Source organism: Aythya marila (genome assembly GCF_965140915.1).
Source record: "Aythya marila genome assembly, chromosome: 20".
Taxonomy (NCBI): domain Eukaryota; kingdom Metazoa; phylum Chordata; class Aves; order Anseriformes; family Anatidae; genus Aythya; species Aythya marila.
The window spans coordinates 7,193,143-7,210,895 of record NC_139061.1 but is presented as its reverse complement, the minus strand read 5'-3'; the positions used below and the strand labels follow the sequence as shown (position 1 = coordinate 7,210,895).

General features: G+C 51.6%; 2 protein-coding genes across 2 annotated transcripts in view; one reads left to right on the top strand and one right to left on the bottom strand.

The window, feature by feature from the left end:
- The first annotated feature begins 168 nt into the window (after positions 1-168).
- On the top strand, positions 169-9,738 carry ABHD15 (abhydrolase domain containing 15). Its single transcript, XM_082776621.1, has 2 exons — positions 169-1,041; positions 1,992-9,738. The coding sequence occupies exons 1-2, from the start codon at positions 185-187 to the stop codon at positions 2,455-2,457; spliced, it is 1,323 nt and encodes a 440-aa protein (XP_082632747.1). The 5' UTR covers positions 169-184; the 3' UTR covers positions 2,458-9,738.
- Positions 2,508-17,753, bottom strand: part of TAOK1 (TAO kinase 1) — a 71,576-nt gene continuing 56,330 nt past the window's right edge. Inside the window, exons 18-20 of the mRNA XM_082776620.1 lie at positions 17,007-17,219; positions 15,742-15,924; positions 2,508-11,859 (exon numbers count right to left, since the gene is read on the bottom strand). Of these exons, the coding sequence (XP_082632746.1) occupies positions 11,398-11,859; positions 15,742-15,924; positions 17,007-17,219 (858 nt within the window). The 3' untranslated portion in view covers positions 2,508-11,397. The remainder of the gene's footprint in view (positions 11,860-15,741; positions 15,925-17,006; positions 17,220-17,753) is intronic.

Sequence of the window (17,753 nt, the reverse complement as noted above, 5' to 3'; positions counted from 1 at the left end):
CCGGCGCCACGCTCACGTTTCACCCAGTTTCACCCACTCCCCTTGGCCCCGGCTGGCGGCCGGTCACGCCGTCCCCGGCACGGCCCCTGCTGCTCGCCCAGCCCCGGGGTTGGGCCTTCCCGGCAGGGCCCCGCCACCTCCCCGAGCACCCGCCGAGCACCGGGGCTGCCGGCCGGGGACCCTCATGCTGTCCCCTGAGGGTTTGGTGGCCGTGGTGGCTGCACTCACCTTCCTGGGCCTCCTGGCCTGGCACCTTCTGGTGGCGAGGCTGGAGGTGCCCGGAGGCCTGGAGGAGGATGAGGAGGAGGAGGAGGAGGAAGAGGAGGGGACCCCCATCCTCACCGAGGACGGCGTGGGGTGCTGCCGGCTGCTCTGCAAGCCCTCAGCGCTGGCCCAGCACCTGGAGCGGAGCTTGGGGCGCTCGGCAGCACTGAGGGGGGGCCCCTGGCCGTGGCCCCGCTGGCCTCGTCTCCGTCTCCTGCAGCAGCTCCTGCAGCCCCCCGACCCAGCACCGGCGCTGGTCCGGGAGCACCTGCAGGTCCCCGACGGCGGCTTGGTGGCCCTGGACTGGTTAGTAGGGCCACGGGGGGGTGCCGGGAGCCGGCGGCGTGGCAGCGGGGGCCCCCCCAGCCCGGTGCTGCTGCTCATCCCCAACGCCGTCGGCAAGGTGCCGGGGGGGCTCCTGCAGCTGGGCCGCCGGGCGCTGGAGCTGGGCTACGAACCCGTCGTCTTCAACCGGCGGGGCCACAACGGCTGCCCCCTGGCCACCCCCAAGCTCCAGCCCTTCGGGGACCCCGGGGACCTGCGTGAGGCCGTGGCCTACGTGCGCTGCCGGCACCCCGGCGCCCCGCTGCTGGCCGTCAGCGAGGGCTCGGGCTCGGGGCTGCTGCTGGCCTACCTGGGCGAGAGCGGCTCCTCCAGCCGCCTGGCCGCCGCCGCCTGCATCTCGCCCGTTTTCCGCGCCCGGGACTGGTTCGAGGCCTCCTTGCCCCGGCTCTACGAGTGGCCGCTGCTGCTGCACCTCAAGAGGGGACTCAGCAGGTTAGTGGGGATCGGGGATGGGGACGGGGATGGGGACGGGGTTGGGGGTGTCCCTGTGCCGGGAGTCCCAGCGTTGGCGGAGGTGCTGAGGGCAGCAAAACGCGCTGGTTAATGAACACCAAAGCCAGGAGCTGGTGGTGGCGGCGGGGTTGGGCTCCTCAGCAACGCGCTGCGGGGTTGTGGCAGCCATTTGGGGTTCTCCCCATAGGGAAACAGCCCCCCCCTCACCTCCCTCCTGCCCCCCACAGCAGCACTGGGTGCGTTATTGAACCTCCCCTGAGACCCAGCACTAGAGAGGGGCCAGGCACAGCGCTGCTTGCCCCCAGCACCCTGGGGGGCTGCCCTATGGGGTGGGGGGGCCCTGACCACCCACCTGTGGCTGCAGCCCCCCCGTCCCAGCCCACAGTGTGCCGTGTCCCTGTCACCCGGTGTCACCCCGAGTGCCAGGGTGCCTCGAGCAAGTATCACCTCCAGGGGTGGTGCTGAGAGATTTGGGGGAAAAAGGGGATTAATGGGGGGGTGGAATGAGGGTCAAAATAAATAAATAATAAAAAAATAATAATCAACTCCAAAACTGATTGAGGAGGGGACATAAACAAATCATGGCAGCCCTAAGTCTCTGCAGAGCCTGGGTGGGTGCCTCCAGGCTGTGTATGATGCAGGCTGGGGATTTGGGGTTTTAAACGGGGACATTCCTGCTGGCCAGGTGGCAGCAGGGAGGGGTCTGGCCCCCCCCCCATTTCCCCCTACCCCTTATTACCGGTGCTCTCACAGCAATGGTGCCGCTGCCTGTTGTTGCCATGGCTCCTGTGTGCTAGGATGCTGCAGGGACACCCCCACCCCACAACAGCACATGGGGAGGGGGATCCCCAACTTTGCTTTAGGGCCTCCGGGGCGCACACCCCCATCCCCAGCACACCCCCCCACCCCAGCCCACACCATCCCCGCAGGTACGTGGGCGCCCTGGCCGAGGCGGTGGACGTGGCCAAGCTGCTGGGCAGCCGCTCGCTGCGGGAGCTGGAGGAAGCCCTCTTCTGCGGGACCACGGGCTGGGAAACCTACTGGGAGCGCAACGAGCCCCTGCGGGACGCCGACGAGGTGGCCGTGCCCGTGCTGTGCGTCTGCAGCGCCGACGACCCCGTCCGCGGGCCCCCTGCCCGCACGCTGCCCCGGGAGCTGTTCCGCAGCAGCCCCTATTTCTTCCTGCTGCTCACCCCGCGCGGGGGTCACTGCGGCTTCCCCCAGCGCGGTCCCGGGCGCTGCTGGGCCCACGAGGCCGTGCTGGAATATTTTAGGGCCATCGGGGAGTTCCTGCGGGCGGAGGAGAGGAGGACGGGGGTGCCGCAGCCCCGGCGGTGGGGGGGTCCCGTCCCCGAGCCCCCCGCCTTCACCTGGCAGCGGTCCTACACCAGGTAGCCCCCTGCCCCTACCCCGTCACCGGCTCAGGAACGCAGGCAGACACTCCGTGTACTAAAATTACTTTATTACAGTTGATTTTTTTTTTTTTTTAACATTTCCTTTGCTATGATACAAAGGATACTTACAAACAAAATATTACATATGACCTTATTTTTTTTTTTTTTCTCTTCTCTTATTTTCTGACAACTTGGTAACAGCTTTAAATGCACAATCTATACAATTAATACAGGTTATATATGAGCTATAATGTATGTTGAACCAGAAGAATACCAGAATACTGACAATATACTGTACATTAAGCCTTACCAGTTAGTGCTCGTGGCATTTTCTACCAGAAGGAAAACGCACACCTGTAGATTCACTCATACCAGCTGGCGCTACCAGACACGGAAGCAGGAAGGAGTTCAATTCCCCTATTTAAATCCTTCGCGGCCCACCACCGTCGGCGCTGGGCCCGGAACCCTCAGACCAGTGTTCATAGTAAAACAGCAGATATGTGTGTGTTTTTCTACCTGATGCTCTGCAGCACAGAACCACGACGCCGGGTGCCTTTCCCCGGCCCCCCCGCGGCAGCCTGGCTTTGCCGAAGCCGCGGCGCTGTACCTGGAGGAAACCCCGCGGCGCTGGGCGAGCTCTTGGTGGGGAGCTGGACGTCCTGATGGGGGAAGAGGAGGAAGAAGAGGAGGAGGAGGAGGAGGATTGGGAAAGCAGCCACGGCCTCGCTGCCGGCAATAGGCAGCTCTGGGCTCTGTGCACTCCAACGCGCGGGCACCGGGGGTAGGAGCAAGCCCAGGGCACGTCGCTCTGCCAGCCCCATCCCAGCCCGGCAAAACCCCGTCCCCAACGGGGCAGGGGGTGCCCAAGGGGCTGGAAGCTGCCTTGAGGCCTCGCCAGAAAGGGTTTGCTTTTGTTTCGCAGCCAAAGCTAGACTGGTGTCGCTACAGGTGTGCACTTCCCCTCCTCCCGCCATGGTTTACTTCCACTGATAAGGTTACATTTTTGTTTTCTTTTTTCTTTTTTTTTTTTTGTTTTTCTTTAAAGCAACCAGCAAGTGAAGCGTTTTTGTAGTTGACTGGCAAAAGACCTGGCATTTGCACAGAAGCTGCAAATGGAAAATAGCCATCCCCTCCTCCCACCCGCTGCATCCCATCCCAGAAAAACCCAAACGGATGGTGGAGGAAAAAAAAAAAAAAAAAAACAGGGGTGGAGGAGAGGAAGGGGTGGGGAAACAGGTTGGAAAATACCAGGTTCGAGTTAACATTTCGTTGACTTCACACAATGCTTGTGCAAAAAGAAACAAAACAAAACCCCAAACAAACAAAAACCAAAACCAGAAACATGCTGGAAATAATGAAAACAAATGGAAAGTAATATATAAAATTAAAAATATAAATAGGATGTCTGGCTGACTGGTAGAAGAATAGGTCATTTAGGTTACAAAAAGGAATATACATTCAAGAGGCTCTGAACCCAGTGGGGTAACTGATGTTAAACTTGTGTTAATAGTTAGGCTAGAATTCTCAAGTTTGTCTTTAAAATCTTCACAATACAAGCAAGCTATTTTTATTTTTTTTTTTAAAAATATACACTATACACACCTCACACAGCTTCTCCTACCCTTATGACACACGTTACGCTACCCTCTCGTACACTAAACCAAGGGGGTCTCACGGCTAACTTAACGCAAGGTAAGTCCATCCTCGCCCCAGCTGCTCGGTGTCCACGGGCCGGTGGTGTCTGCGGCACCGCAAGCAGGACCGAGCGACCCACGCGGTAACACGACCTTCTCAAGCACTCTCACAAGTCACCAAAACGGCTGTAGCCTTTTTATGTTATACACACTTCACTTTGTTAACGGTTAAGTATTTACATCGGGTCTGCCCCCCCCTCCCTCCCCCACGACGGTTAGCTGTTCCTAGGCAGGTAAAAATGTCCCTGTTCCAAGCAAGCGAAGGGGGAAGAGCTGCGAGGGGTTAGGAGGAAAGGAAAAGCCGAAGAAAGGAAGCAGGTGGTTTGCTTGCCAGAAGCCAAACCCGTGCGCGCGAGGATGCCTCTCCTTCTCTGCTGCCGCTCTGAGTCCTTAAAAAAAAAAGCTCCCGTCCCCACCGACCGACGGGGGCGGCTGGAAAACCAGCCCTCGAGAGCACGGCCTCGCCTCCGCCCTCCTCTGCTCGCAGCTTCCCAGGACACGCGGCGAAGCCAGGCCCCACTTGCAGACTTGCCTCTGCCACGAGGCGAGGAGCGGAGGCGCGACGGGCGGCACCCGGAGGCAGCGCGGCGAGGGCGAACCCAGCCCTCGCTTGGCGACAGGGCTTTGGGGACGAGCGGGGCTCGGCCGCCACGTGCATCCCCCCCGTGGGTGCCCGAGTCTCGCCGAGACGCCCACGGCGAGCCATGCAGGAGCAGCAGCCGCGTCCTTCAGCTCCTCGGCAACTGCGCCGGTGCCTGAGCCGCGCCGAGCTCCGAGTTGCCATAGAAATGCGCGATCCTGGCGCCGAAAGCAGGCAATGATCTTAAGCGAAATTCTTTTTTTTTTTTTTTTTTTTTTCTTTTTTCTCTCTCTCCAGTTTAGATGAGCTCGGGCTTAAGACAAAAGCGTTTAGAAGGGGGGGGGGGGGGGGAGGGAAACGTATCATTTCTACAGAGGCTGAAAAATAGAGTAAGAAGACGATATTAAAACCGCAGCAAAGAAACTGAACTCGGTTCCCGTGGAGTTCAGCCCCAGAAAAAAGCTCCAAGCCACCGCTGCCGTCCCTCGGACCGCCTACATTACAGCACCTGCACAGAACACGGAGGGGAAGGAGGAGAGGAGCAGTCAGAGCAGGGAACCCCACCGACCTCGTGAAGCTGCCAGGCGCGGCTGAGCTTCGGAAGAAGTCCTTCGGCCCCGCTCGGCGGCTGCGGCCGCAGCTCCCGCCTCCCCAGCTCGCAATATTTAAGCACAAATCCTTACAGTGTCACTTCGACAAGTCTCAGGGATTAGACGCATGCTGAACTACGACTGGCAATTACAGTAGCTTTCTGCTAGCTGGCACATACTGTATCTATAAATTTTAGTACAAAAACTTAAAAAATACAGAAACTAGGTCAATTTGTTAACTACATATTTACAGATACTTACAATTGTTTTCACTCACAATAATTAAACTAATTGTCAGTGAAAAATTCAAACTGTGCATGTTCTGAGGTACCCGTACTCAGGGGTGGGGAGCAGGGGAGCAGAGGGGTGAGGCGGGGTGGCGGGCACCCCGGCTTCGTTCACGTCGGCGGTGGCAGCGCCCGCCGCTCCTGGCCGGGTTACCCCGGGTGTCCGGACTCGGTGTGTGCACTCGGAGGAAGCAAGCAGAGAGGGAACCGGCGCCGGGTTGTTCTAGGACATGGCTTCGGGATGTTTCGAGGCCACCGGGTAGGTGCAAAGCAAACGGTCCTGTGCCAAAGTGCCTTCCTCCACCCACCCCCCCCCCCTCCCCGAGGAGCCCGCGGGTGAAGTGCAAGTATTCGGAGACCCGCAGCTCAGTGGTTAAGGTGCTTGTTTGCCGGCAGATCTCATTCACTAAGTCCCTCTCTAGCTGACAAAGGCCTTTCCTTCCCCAGCAGAGCGGGGCCGGGCAGGGGAGGGATGCGGCGAGGCGACGGCACAGGCGCAGCTGGCTGAGCTGCGTTGCACAACAGGAATCGGGGTTATCTGCTGCCATCTTTCCCCGGTGGGGTGATGTTTACTACAACCACCAGGTCTATCAGCTTTTTTTTTTTTTTTCTTCTTTTGGCCATAAACAGCTACCCACAACCCTCTGAAGTGCCTCAGGTACATTTCTCAACAGACTCCGGCTCAATCGACTCTTAAAAGTGCAAACTGAAACAACCACAGCAGAGGGACGCGCAGCAGCGTCCCTGCCCTGGCACCCACCGCTCCTCGCCCCCGGCACGGGACAGTCCCAGGAGCAGGAGCTCAGCTCCTGGATGCCACAACCAAACCCAAGCCTCTCCTAAAAAGCTTGCAGGAGACCTTCTGAAAGTAGGGGGGGGGGTGGGAAAGAAAACCAACTCCGAATTCTCTGGTAGCACGAAGAAGAGAGCCCGTGTTTGGCATGCTGCTGAGCTGGCTGGGCTTCGGGGCTGCTCTGCCCCACAGGGGAAAGATTGCGGCTGGATGAACGATCTGACGCACAAAAGAACCATTTTTATCCCCCAACGTGCCAAATGTCTCACTAAGATGTTGGGGTCTTTCGAGGACAAAGGAGGAGGTTAGAAGAAAGGGTCTTCACAGCTTGAGGAGCTCGTGTTTGAGGGCAGCCACTTGGCCAGCGTGGCTCTCGCCCCTCTGCTACGAGACAAGACCACAGCCAGATTCACCAGAAAGCCACAGCAGGCACCCAGGGGAAGAACAAGGCTGTCCTCTGTTCACGGGACTTGAGTAACAAAGCACACGTGCCTAGCGGAATAAAGAACGCACCAGAGGTGTATGCATATACGTACGTGTGTACACACACACCTTTACATGAAATCTTCCCACTTCACTTCTCTTTTCATCCTCCACGTAACCTGCTCTAGCTATGAGCCACGAACAAAGGCAGACATCGTGTTCGGGGTCAGTGGCAGCTTAAACTGGGGAATGCCAAAAGTTGGTGCCTGCGCGGCGTGCCAGGACCACGCTGGGCTCGCGATCTTCCGTGGCGAGGCACAGCCGGGGACTCTGAGCTCAGCCCGCTGAGCACTTCACCTGCCCACCCAGCGCCCCTCCTGCAGGTCTGTGCGCTGCCTGAACCGCTTTTCCTATCTCTATGCCATCCTGTTTTCTTCTCTGCAGTCTTCTGACTTCCTGGTACCCTCTGGGAGCTCTCGTCTCTGCTTTACAGCACACCACCAGCAGCTACCCTGCCCTCCTGCTCCCCAGAAAAAGAAAGCTACAATTAACAGGGCAGCGTTGAAGCCAGGGCTGTTGACGGCGTTCAGCCCCGGCACAGTTTTTGTTCGTGCCCTTGTCCTAAGAGAGCCCCGCTGCACGGGCTGAGCTAGCTCACGAAGGGAGGGAGTGCTAAAGAACAGCAGAACTGAAGTGCCCTGACAGAAATGCACAGCATGACTCGTGTGTGCACGCATACCCACACACGCTTCCACAGAGTATATAAATATATACACACGAGAGACCATATATATATCCAGAGAGATGTGCGTATTCAACAGAGTAATGGTAGACAGTGGTACAATACGATTTATTGCCTCTCAAGAAATGGCACACGGACAGGGGGAGCGGGGCAGGGCGGCTGGAAGTGCAACGGGCCCTCTTCCCTGGGGGGTGAATGAACGGCATTACTCCAGGATCTAGCACGGTGCACTCTGGGCAGGTTACAGCTCACGTGCAGTGCACATTTCTTCTGAAGCGTGAGGGCTGAAGGGGGTGCAGAGCAATGCCAGCCCGTCCCCAAAAGCCAGGCGAGGAAGGGCTGCAGGGAATTTTCTGTGGGAAGCTTGGTATCGTACCACATTGATTTCTTCAACCCCTTTGAAGCTCACAGGCTCGGACCGAATGCAGGTGAAATAGAGGCGGGCTCCATTTCAGCTCTGCATCCCGGGAAGAAAGCACGAAACGCTCAACACGGATGGGAGAGGTGGCTGCTGACTCCCTGCGACACCACGGAGAACAAGAAAAAATGTGGTCCCTTTCACTGATTTTACTTAAATAAAATCAAAAGAAATTGAAATCGGGTAACGAGGTGAAAATGCTGGCTCCACTGTTTTTCCAATCTCTGAGCTAAACTACATCAGAACTTCAGGTCTTTGCAAAGGGGAAAAGAAAATAACCACAGAAAAACAGATTTTAGGTGTCAAGCTGGTGATTTGAGAATACTGCAATAAAATTTGCAAAGTAGTCCACACAGCAGAGATTCCCCAGTGTTAAACACAAGCATAAAAGATGTAAAAAACATCTTTGCTGAGGTACTGGAGCAGTTTCTACAATTTAGAGATTACAGTATTTTAAAAGCCAAGGTTAGGGCACGACTGCAACAAGTACAATAGGGAGCAATTGGTCTTGCTTTTAAAAACAGAGTTTGCAAACTGATTCAGAAAGCGTTTGCGTCGCTCTAGCGTAATTTAGAGTTGTTCAAGCATCTCAGAATGACATCCGAGATGCAATCAAATTCTCAACACCAACGACCTCCTCATACACCTCCAACGCACAACCTGACTGCATCCCTCGGGCTACACCTGCGTAACGGGGTGCTTCCTCTCGAGACCAGGCTTGTTTAGGACAGCTCTCCTTCCCCCAGGCACACACAGGGACACACACATTTAGACCAGTTGATCTGAATCAGTTTTTGCAAACTATTTTAATTAAAATATTAACTTGTTGGAATAGTCCAGGTCTGCACATGATATACATGTAAAAATGGTTACTACACAATTCTTTTTGAATACAAAAAAAGCCAATATGGGACAGCCATCATTTGGATTCAGCATTCAGTCATGCTCGACATTACACAAAGAGATGGGTTGAGAGAATTCTGTTGAAGTAGCTCAATTTAAGCCAGAGACTTTGACCAAATTCAAACCATAACAGAAGCAAAAGAACGAACCCGCTGACCTCGCGGGTACAGCCTGTCCCCACTGTCGCTGCTGCTGCTCGCGATAGAGGAGCTGAACTTCAAAACCTCGTGGTAGCACCATGCTCTGGACACACACTCCACACTCACATGGTAAATGCCAATACAGTTTGGGGGGTTTTGGCCTTTCAACTCGTTTCTTTTGTCTTTCTTTTCCAAACCCAGGAAAATACAGGTACCTTTCCTAAATCAGTTTCACTGCATTTTTTTTTTAACAATATTGCGATGCAAAGGAGTGACCCCAAAACATCCACATAAAAACAAAGCAGAGGAAGGGACAGGACAATTCATAGTCACCACTGTCCGCAGGGGGCAACCAGTCACTTCCTCGGGACCACTGCCTCGTCCCAAGCTTCTGTGACCTCTTAGCACTACAAAGCTCTTTTACTAAGGGGCTGCTCAAACATGTTTTGGTAGTTTCCATATTTCCTTAGAGTGATATGCTACGTCAAGATGCTAAAAGTCCCAGTTGGATTCACTGGACACTGGCAGAGTGTTAAGGATTGGGAGTGGATGTTAATTTAGCTAACGAAAGAACGTCGCCCTGTTGAGAGTTCCGAACAGCAGCGAGACACTAGAGTATTCACACTATAAATATGTCACGTGGACAAACACATTCGGAAAACCTTGCTTTTGAGCCCTATAAACATATTAAAGGCAAATCCTAGAGTTAGCAGCTAGTGTTTTCTTCAAGATGATTAGTGTGCAAGGAAAAACATTTACAAAGAACCCTGGCTGGTCAGTCCCCAAGACAGAAATCTTTGCCTCAAGCCAAACTCCATCTACCTGCACCTCTCCTAACCCCACAGCGCTGGCTGACCCAGACCGCTCGGGCACTGACACAAGAGCATGGCGGCATCTCCAGTTCCCAGCACTAAGGGATGACACTATGCCACAAAGTCCCTCGGTTAATTCGACTCCCTGCCCTTTTATCACTGTATTGATTTCACGACCTCCTTTGCTTCCTTTCAGTAGTACAGCAGCTCCGAGGAGCCTCTGGAAGTAGTGCCTTCTTGCGTGGTGTGATATGCTGCCAAACAATCACAGCATCTCAAGGGACTGTAAAGGTTGTAAAGTATTGCAGCAACGAAAATAATAAAAAGGAGCCTCACATGCAGCAAGATCTACAGTGGTGATGTGGGTTAGTCATCAACTGGGAAGAGTCATTGGCTCAGCTCCTCCTGGTACACTGTGGCAACTAAACATTTAAACAGTTGGCTACACTCTACATGTAAACAGGAAATTGCAACAAGCCAAAAAGGTAATAAATCGGTGGATGTAGTGTAATAATGAAAAACCCGATCAATGGCATTTTGTGACTATGGCATCCTTCAAAATACCTCTGGCATTTGAGACTGATTGGCTGAAAATCTAACATTTCTGAACGGAGCAAAAAGGACTACGCTGGGCTCCAAGAATTATTCTGATGCTTAGCTAAAATGAGATGTCACAGTATTAGCTGTACAAGTGCATTACTTACGCTCCTCTGCCCAACCTCGTCTGAGCTACCAGCAGCACAGTCAGGGAGTGCTAAAGCAGGAATACAATTTTTTTATTATTATTTTTTAATTTATTTTTTTAACATTTCTAGCCTGTTCCCTCCAAACAGGTTTACCTACACAGTTCTCGGGAAGCTGACCAGTGCCATCTAAGAGAACTTCACTTCTTACACAACACGGAGCGGGCACTTGGGTAGAAGGGCCCTGCCGAGCCCTGGTGTCTCCTGGCCTCTCTTCTGACCCTTCTTCCTCACCTACGAGTCTTTTGAAAATGCCTAGAAGAGGCAATACCCTAGAAATGTTTCCACTTTAATGACAAATAAAAACGGAACAGAAGATCCAGCTGTTCCTCCCCTGGATGTTGGTTTAAAAGGCAGCTTGCCTGGTTTTTGCAGGGTGGCAGTTCGAAATTTATGGACATGGGAGGAGGTCTCCATTCTCCCTCAGACTTACTACGGATGGTGTGACGAGGGCAGTCTGAGGCCCTTCTGTCCTGTCAGTGTGATGACCACCAGCCAACTCTTCTGACTAATTGCATATATTTCTCAGACGCCCTCCCAAGACCCCTCCAAAAAGTAAAAAAAACAACAACAACGACAAAAAAAAAAAAAAACAACAACAAAAAACCACCCCCCCCAAACCCTGCAGCCAAATACTATGACATCCCAGTTAGTAAACACAAAACGTAATGCTTTACAAAATGAATACAATATTCCATGTGCACCCAGCTTCCACACGTCAGCACCGCACTGAGGAGGCTGCTGGGCTGGTGTCTGTAGGCAGTTTCTGTTGGCAGACAGCTCCAGTGGAATTGCCACCCTCAGTTATTGTTTAAGTTATGTATAAGACATGTGTGAACCATTGGATATTTGTGAAGTAACACTTGTGCTCCTGCTCATGCCCTGTTCCGTCCGTCCCCCAGAAGCTGTCCGCCTCAGAGCCTGGGGGCTGTTGCGGACCCCTATAGCACTACCTCGAGGTACCCCTTGCATGGGCCCCGAGGGGTGACCCCATGGCTGGGGTCCACCTTGCATTGGATGGCCCCAAGCTTGTGGTGGGCCACCCATGGGATGACCCCAGTGAGGTCCTGCACCCCCAGTAGGATTGTGGGACCAGCCAGAAGCTCCCGGGTAGCTGTGGCTGAACGCCTCGGGGGAGAGATTAGAAAGAACCATATTACTAAAACCTAGCCTCATGCTTTCTGAGTCAAAGGCTTCGATCTCGCGAGCTTGACGCTCCAGCAGGCTTCGTATCCGTTCGGTACGCTCATTCTGTAATGCCAGCATCTCCTCCTCAATCTGGGAAGAAAAAAAGAAGAGAGAGTCTGTAGCAGCAGGGCTCCTTTACGGGCACGGCCTCAAGTCTCCGAAGGACCTGAAACAGCAAACTAATGCAAAACCTTCTCCCCGGACTTCTAAAGGAGGCTGGATCTAGCTCAGATGTCCCCAACACACAATCTGTTCTGAATGCAAAAGGGTAAGCCTCAGTCCTGTGCATGGCAAAGCTCAGCGGGTACTAGCTGGAGTGTCTTGGTGCCTGCTCCCTCATCAATACAGAGCCTTTCAGGGATGTGAATCCCAAGCCTGCAGTGATACTAACAATTTGACACAGATAAATCTTTTAAGATGCAGCAAAGCCTACAGCTGCCATAGTAACCTACTGCAAAAGCACCTTTAGACAGAGCCAAGCGCAGTATCTATACAGCCAAATACCTGCCAACACAGCTTAATGTGACCTCCACTGTTCGTCGCTGAATCCGACGATGACAGCTGCTCTTTTCTCCAGGATTCAATGTACTAGCCCACATTCAATTTCCTCTCCAATGTTCATCAGCCAGCTTTTCTTAGCTCATGTTTATCACCTCTTATCTATCCGTTTCCTAAATTGGTTGTGTTACCCTGATACTTCCCCCAGTGCGTGCGACTTAAGAAAGCAGGCAGTGATGTTTGCACCGGGTGGCAGATTATTAGCTGGATGATATGCAAGCTGGCAACTCCAGTATCCTCCCTGTGACACTGTTCCAAACCAGTTTCCAGCTGTACTTTGGTAGGGGCGCTGGGATCAGCTCTCTTCAGTGCAGGTAACTTTGGGCTACAGCCTCCTGACACCCGTCAGGGAGGGATGAAAGCCTTTCTTACTGAAATCTTTGCAGTCAGGTGGAGAACCAAAGAATCGCTCCATTATCTTCTTGCCAGCACTGAAAAAGCTACTTCTGGCTTCAGTGAAATAGGCCAAAAGGGTAAAAAGCAGTAGCCAAGGCTTTTAAGCAGAGCTCACTAGCATCAGCAGCAATGTGGTCAAGAGGAGTTATTTTGGTCTGTGCTGGAGGTACCGGGCAGAGCGCTGTAAGCATTCTCTTGCCTTAGTCAGGGAATACTCAAAATGACTTCATCTGGAATTTAGGAAACAATCTGCTCCCATGTGAGTCATCTCCTGAGCCATTCTGGGCTCTCAGAGACAGCCTTCTCCACTTGTCTGCTTCTTATTGCTGGGTGAGTGACACTGACTCCACGGAGCAGCCTTCCCTACTCTTGCTGAGAGCCACGCAGTGGTCAGCTGGCTTGCAAACAGCAAGAGGAAGAAGGTGCTTTCTCTGATGTTAGCTCTTCAAAATGCTGCACTTATTTCTTCCAGTGACACTATATAAAAAGAATCCCCTTTTCTTGCAGAACTAGAGCATCCTCAGCACATCTAGCTGCACATAGTTTTCAGTCTTTGCGACAGAAAACAAAACAAAACAGGACTTTGTGCAATCAAACTTTGCGTGCCCAACGCGCTGCATTAAAATGACATCACTTAGAAACAACCTCAGGATGCAGGACTGAAGATGAGGTGCCTGAGGCACATGAGAAGGAAATGAGTAAATCTGAAGTCTTTTAAAGACACTCCTGGGACACGCTTGTGACTGGTGCAATACAAACAACATCGCATCAGGGTGTAACTGGACCTCAGTCACTGGCACTTACAGACTGTGCAGGGATGGGGCTGGCTGCTGGCTCCTTAGCCTGAGTCATTTACGCTCTGTTGAGTTACTGTGGTGATGGGCACCACCAAAAACGGAGAGCACTGCGCCGAGAAGGAAGCAGAATCCTATGCACATGCCTACTTCTGGAACGTCGTTTACCGTTGAACATCAGGGACTGACTTTGCCACAGGCTAGGTATGTAATTGTGCACGTGAATTCAGACATTCGACTTGTGCACGTACCTGCCCTCTCCCTGGCTGCCAGACAGCCTCAGTGAGCACAGGCACACAAATCCCAGCTGACACTGCTGAGCAACCCACACCAGAGCACTGGCAACTCCTACAAAGTCAGACCACCCCTCCCTGTAAGGAATATCCCTGCAAAAGTAGGTTGCATCTACCTTTGCACCCAGGTGTTTTTCCTTGAGCTGCCACTAAGTAACTGTAATCCCAGCAAGAAAGTCTCACCACTGCTCCACAACTTCGTGAGCAGCAATGCACTGGCATTGCTTATATTGCTAAATAAAGGCTCCCTCCCATGGAAGTTGATGGACTGCTATTTATTTATTTATTTATTTATCTATTTTTAAGGTGGTAGTCTTGCAGAGGCATACAGGACACATTAAAAAAGGAAAAATTATCTTAGAACTTATTGTTATTGTTTCCTTTTCTCCTCTATACTATAACTTTACTAAGCTTCCTTTCCCATTACCGATGGCAAATGATTTGTATGGGCCTTCTGTGCACAGACTTTGATCCTTGTGCATGCTGACAGACTGGTACAACATTAATATTGGTTGATGTGCTTTTCCATAAGCCACTGGCCTCAGTTCAGCTTTTGGCATCATGTTGTGTGCAGTGCAGTCTCTGCTGATCCCCCGCACAAAGAGCAGTGACCAGCAGCAGGTTTGCTATGTCACACTTCTTCCCAGAGCCCTCGTCAGGTCGCACCGCCAGAGGGCAATGCACACCCAGCCTGGTTACATGCTTACGTGCAGGGCTGTGACAGGAGCTGGATGGGAGCAGAACGACTAGCGATGGAATTTAAGGACAGCTATTCCACGCGTGGGTGCCACACAGGATCTCTGCTTTCACAAATTCAGTTACTTCCAGAGATTCAGCTACTTGCAGGGGACCAAAGCACAGCAGGCCCATGCTGTGCTCTTGGAGATGCTTCCTCTGCTCACCATGAGGTGGAGCAGTTTTATTCCAACGAGGGCCCTCTACCAGCCAAGCATCCATCTGTTAGCCTCTGGGAGAAGTGTGAAGAACCTCGAGGCCACAGAGTAATTGCTGTAATTTAATAATCGCCGAGCAGCAGCAAAGTTTGGGACTGCTGTGTGAATGGTGACAGCTGGCACCCACAGAGCAAATCAAAAATGGAAAAAAGCTGCAGGAGGAAAGCTGTGCATTTCCTTTCACTGACTGCTGCACTAACTACTCTTCTTCTGGATTGCACAGACCCCTCCCTCGCACACGTTTCCATAAACACCATGTTTCTGGCACTGCATAGGAAAGCATGCTTCAACAAGGAGCCCCTTAACACATATAACAGCCAATTCAACTTGAAACCCGGGGAGCAGCAGTTTGCCCATGCTTGTGGCTCTGGCTACTGCAGTTTAAGGGCAATGCTGCTGACAGCAGTGTTTCTGTAACAAGTGTCATTTCGTAGGGAACTGCAGCTTGGTCTCCGCACACTGACAAATGGAGCAGAGCTACACCAAAATAATCAAACATATTACCATAAAAAACAGGGTCTCAAATCCCAAGACCATCTAATACATTTTAACCCGTCCCCCTGCCACCTTTTTGCCCCCCTAAATTGCTTGTACCATGCAAACTTCAAGGCAAAAGCCAAAAAACTTCATGTTAGGTTGTTATATCTGTTCTTTTATAAACTGGGGATTTTAATTTGTAGCTCAGAGACAGAATGAAGAGTTTGCTTTCCCTTCTGTGCAGAGAGGCATGACTCCCTCCGGCTCTGGCATGCCTCAAGCAGTTCTATCCCAGCCAGAAGCTGCTTACATAGGATGGCTGAGCTGGCAAAGTTTAGCCTGCGTGTCACTGAGCTATCATCCCAGAAAGGCGAATATCCAAATGATCCATGTTACTGTATACAGCAAGGTAAAAGCAATTTCTCTCTATACTGATAGGTACAGTGCAATTTAAGTTCTGAATTATGGAGTGTGCTAATGGTGCTCGCATGCCCATTTTACCTTCTGCTCAAGGAGGGCCCGACGGAGGGATACCCTCTGTTCAAGATCACGCAGCTCCCGATCATGCTGGGCTTCTGCCTGCATCTTGATTTTACTCTGATATGCATTCAGCAGCTCCAATTCTTGCTGCAGCTGCATCTTCAAAACCTGGCACTCTGCTTCCTGTGCTTCATCCAAACGCAGCTGGGAAAGGCAGACAATAGAGATGTTTCACTATGGGGTAACCACTCATGACACTCTCGGGGAGGACTGTGGGGAGAGGGAGAGAATGGGATGGGTCTTTGTTTTCTTAGCAATACAACTGGTCTCCATTGTACTTGGTTTCACTGAACAGAGAACCTATAGTGACAAAGACTGGTGACTGTGAGCCCACAGTGCTGATGCAAGTGACGCTGATGAGCGGTGGCGCCTCAGGAACCACGATCCATGCTGCAGAGAGCAGACTGCTGGAGGTGCTAATATCCACAGCTGTCCTTTTGCTAGAGGCAAAGAAAAGGTCTCCTGCTCTGTTCAACTGGATTAACCAATTTCCTGTGAGCAGGAGACTTTAAGTTCATATCCCTGCCAATGTATGACTTAGGGCAAAAGAATAAAATGACACAAACCTAAAAGCAATACAATACTGAACTTTTCACTTCTGATACATAAATTAGGCCAGATTCCCTGCCTCACAGTGTCAAATTTGTGCAGAGTGGCAAGCAGGATGCAATATGCAAGAAATGCAAAGAAAACTGCACATTCAGTTATAGCAGGGACTCAAAGAATTGCTCAGGTGGTCATTCTTTAAGAAGGGTTTACAGAACCTTCACAACACTTTTAACACTTCTTTTTTTTTTCAGGTTTAAAGTCAAACCTCTGAACTCCTCCATGACTCACCGAGCATCTTCCACCAGTGGGACATGCTTTGGTTGGTATCAATGACAAATCAAAACCTAAACGACTTATGACAGCAAGTTGCACATGATTTAATGATGCTCTAACAGAGACATTCACGCTGTCAGACTTCATGCAAAAGCAGACCTTTAGCCACACGGATGCATCACTTTGCATCTCTGCAAGAGCAGCTTCAGCTCCAACCTGTCTGATGGGAGTAACACCTCTTTCCTCTGTATTTGAATTCAGCTTTTTAAATACAGAGGAACGACTGCGCAGGGTATGGCATGTGTAGCAAGGAAGCAGATAGCCTGCTGTCAGGATACAGATCGGTTAAAATGCAAACATCCCTCTTTGGCTGAGGAACCCTGGGTCCCTCGGAGGCGACTCACAGCTTGTGTAGAGAGCATTTCATTAATGCTGTGATCATACTGCTCAGCCAGGATAGCCAGCTTCCGGGTCTGCTCCTCCTTGAGCCGTTTGAGGACAGCTTTATGTTCACTCTTTGGCGTGGTCTCCAGCAGATGGTTTCTCAGTGCTTTGTACTGTCTGGTTTGGATCTTGCATGTATCCTGAAACTGCTTCTTTATCTGTAGTTCTTTTGACTGGAAAGATGGAGGGGACACAAACAAAAGAAAAAAAAAACAGCGTGTTTCAAATGGGAGAAATATCCATTCAAATGGATATTTAGGATTACATTAAGGATATGAGTTCAAGAATACACAAATGTATATTAACATCTACAGTGCAAGGAGGGAAGCAAAATATACAAGAGGCAATGACTACTGCTGCAGCTGCTTTGACACTGCCACTGTGCAAAACAATTACAATAGAGACACTTTTATAACAAAGCTCCAGCCTAAATACAGCTGTCTCCGCACAAAGAGCCTCACATTTGTCACTGGACTGGATCCAGTGCTGGGTGTTGCTTTTCAAGAAGAGTTCTTGAGGGACAGAACTAATATTAATTAGCACCAAAAGCCATACTTGCACATGACCATGGTTGTATGGCACGTATAGATGAACAGCACTTAATGTTATGAGAAGAAGCAGATCTGGTGTATGGGAAAGGACAGGGAAAAAGAGCAACACTTTTTCCAGTGATGGTTTGATGAGCGTAAGATATGCTTAACTCTTAA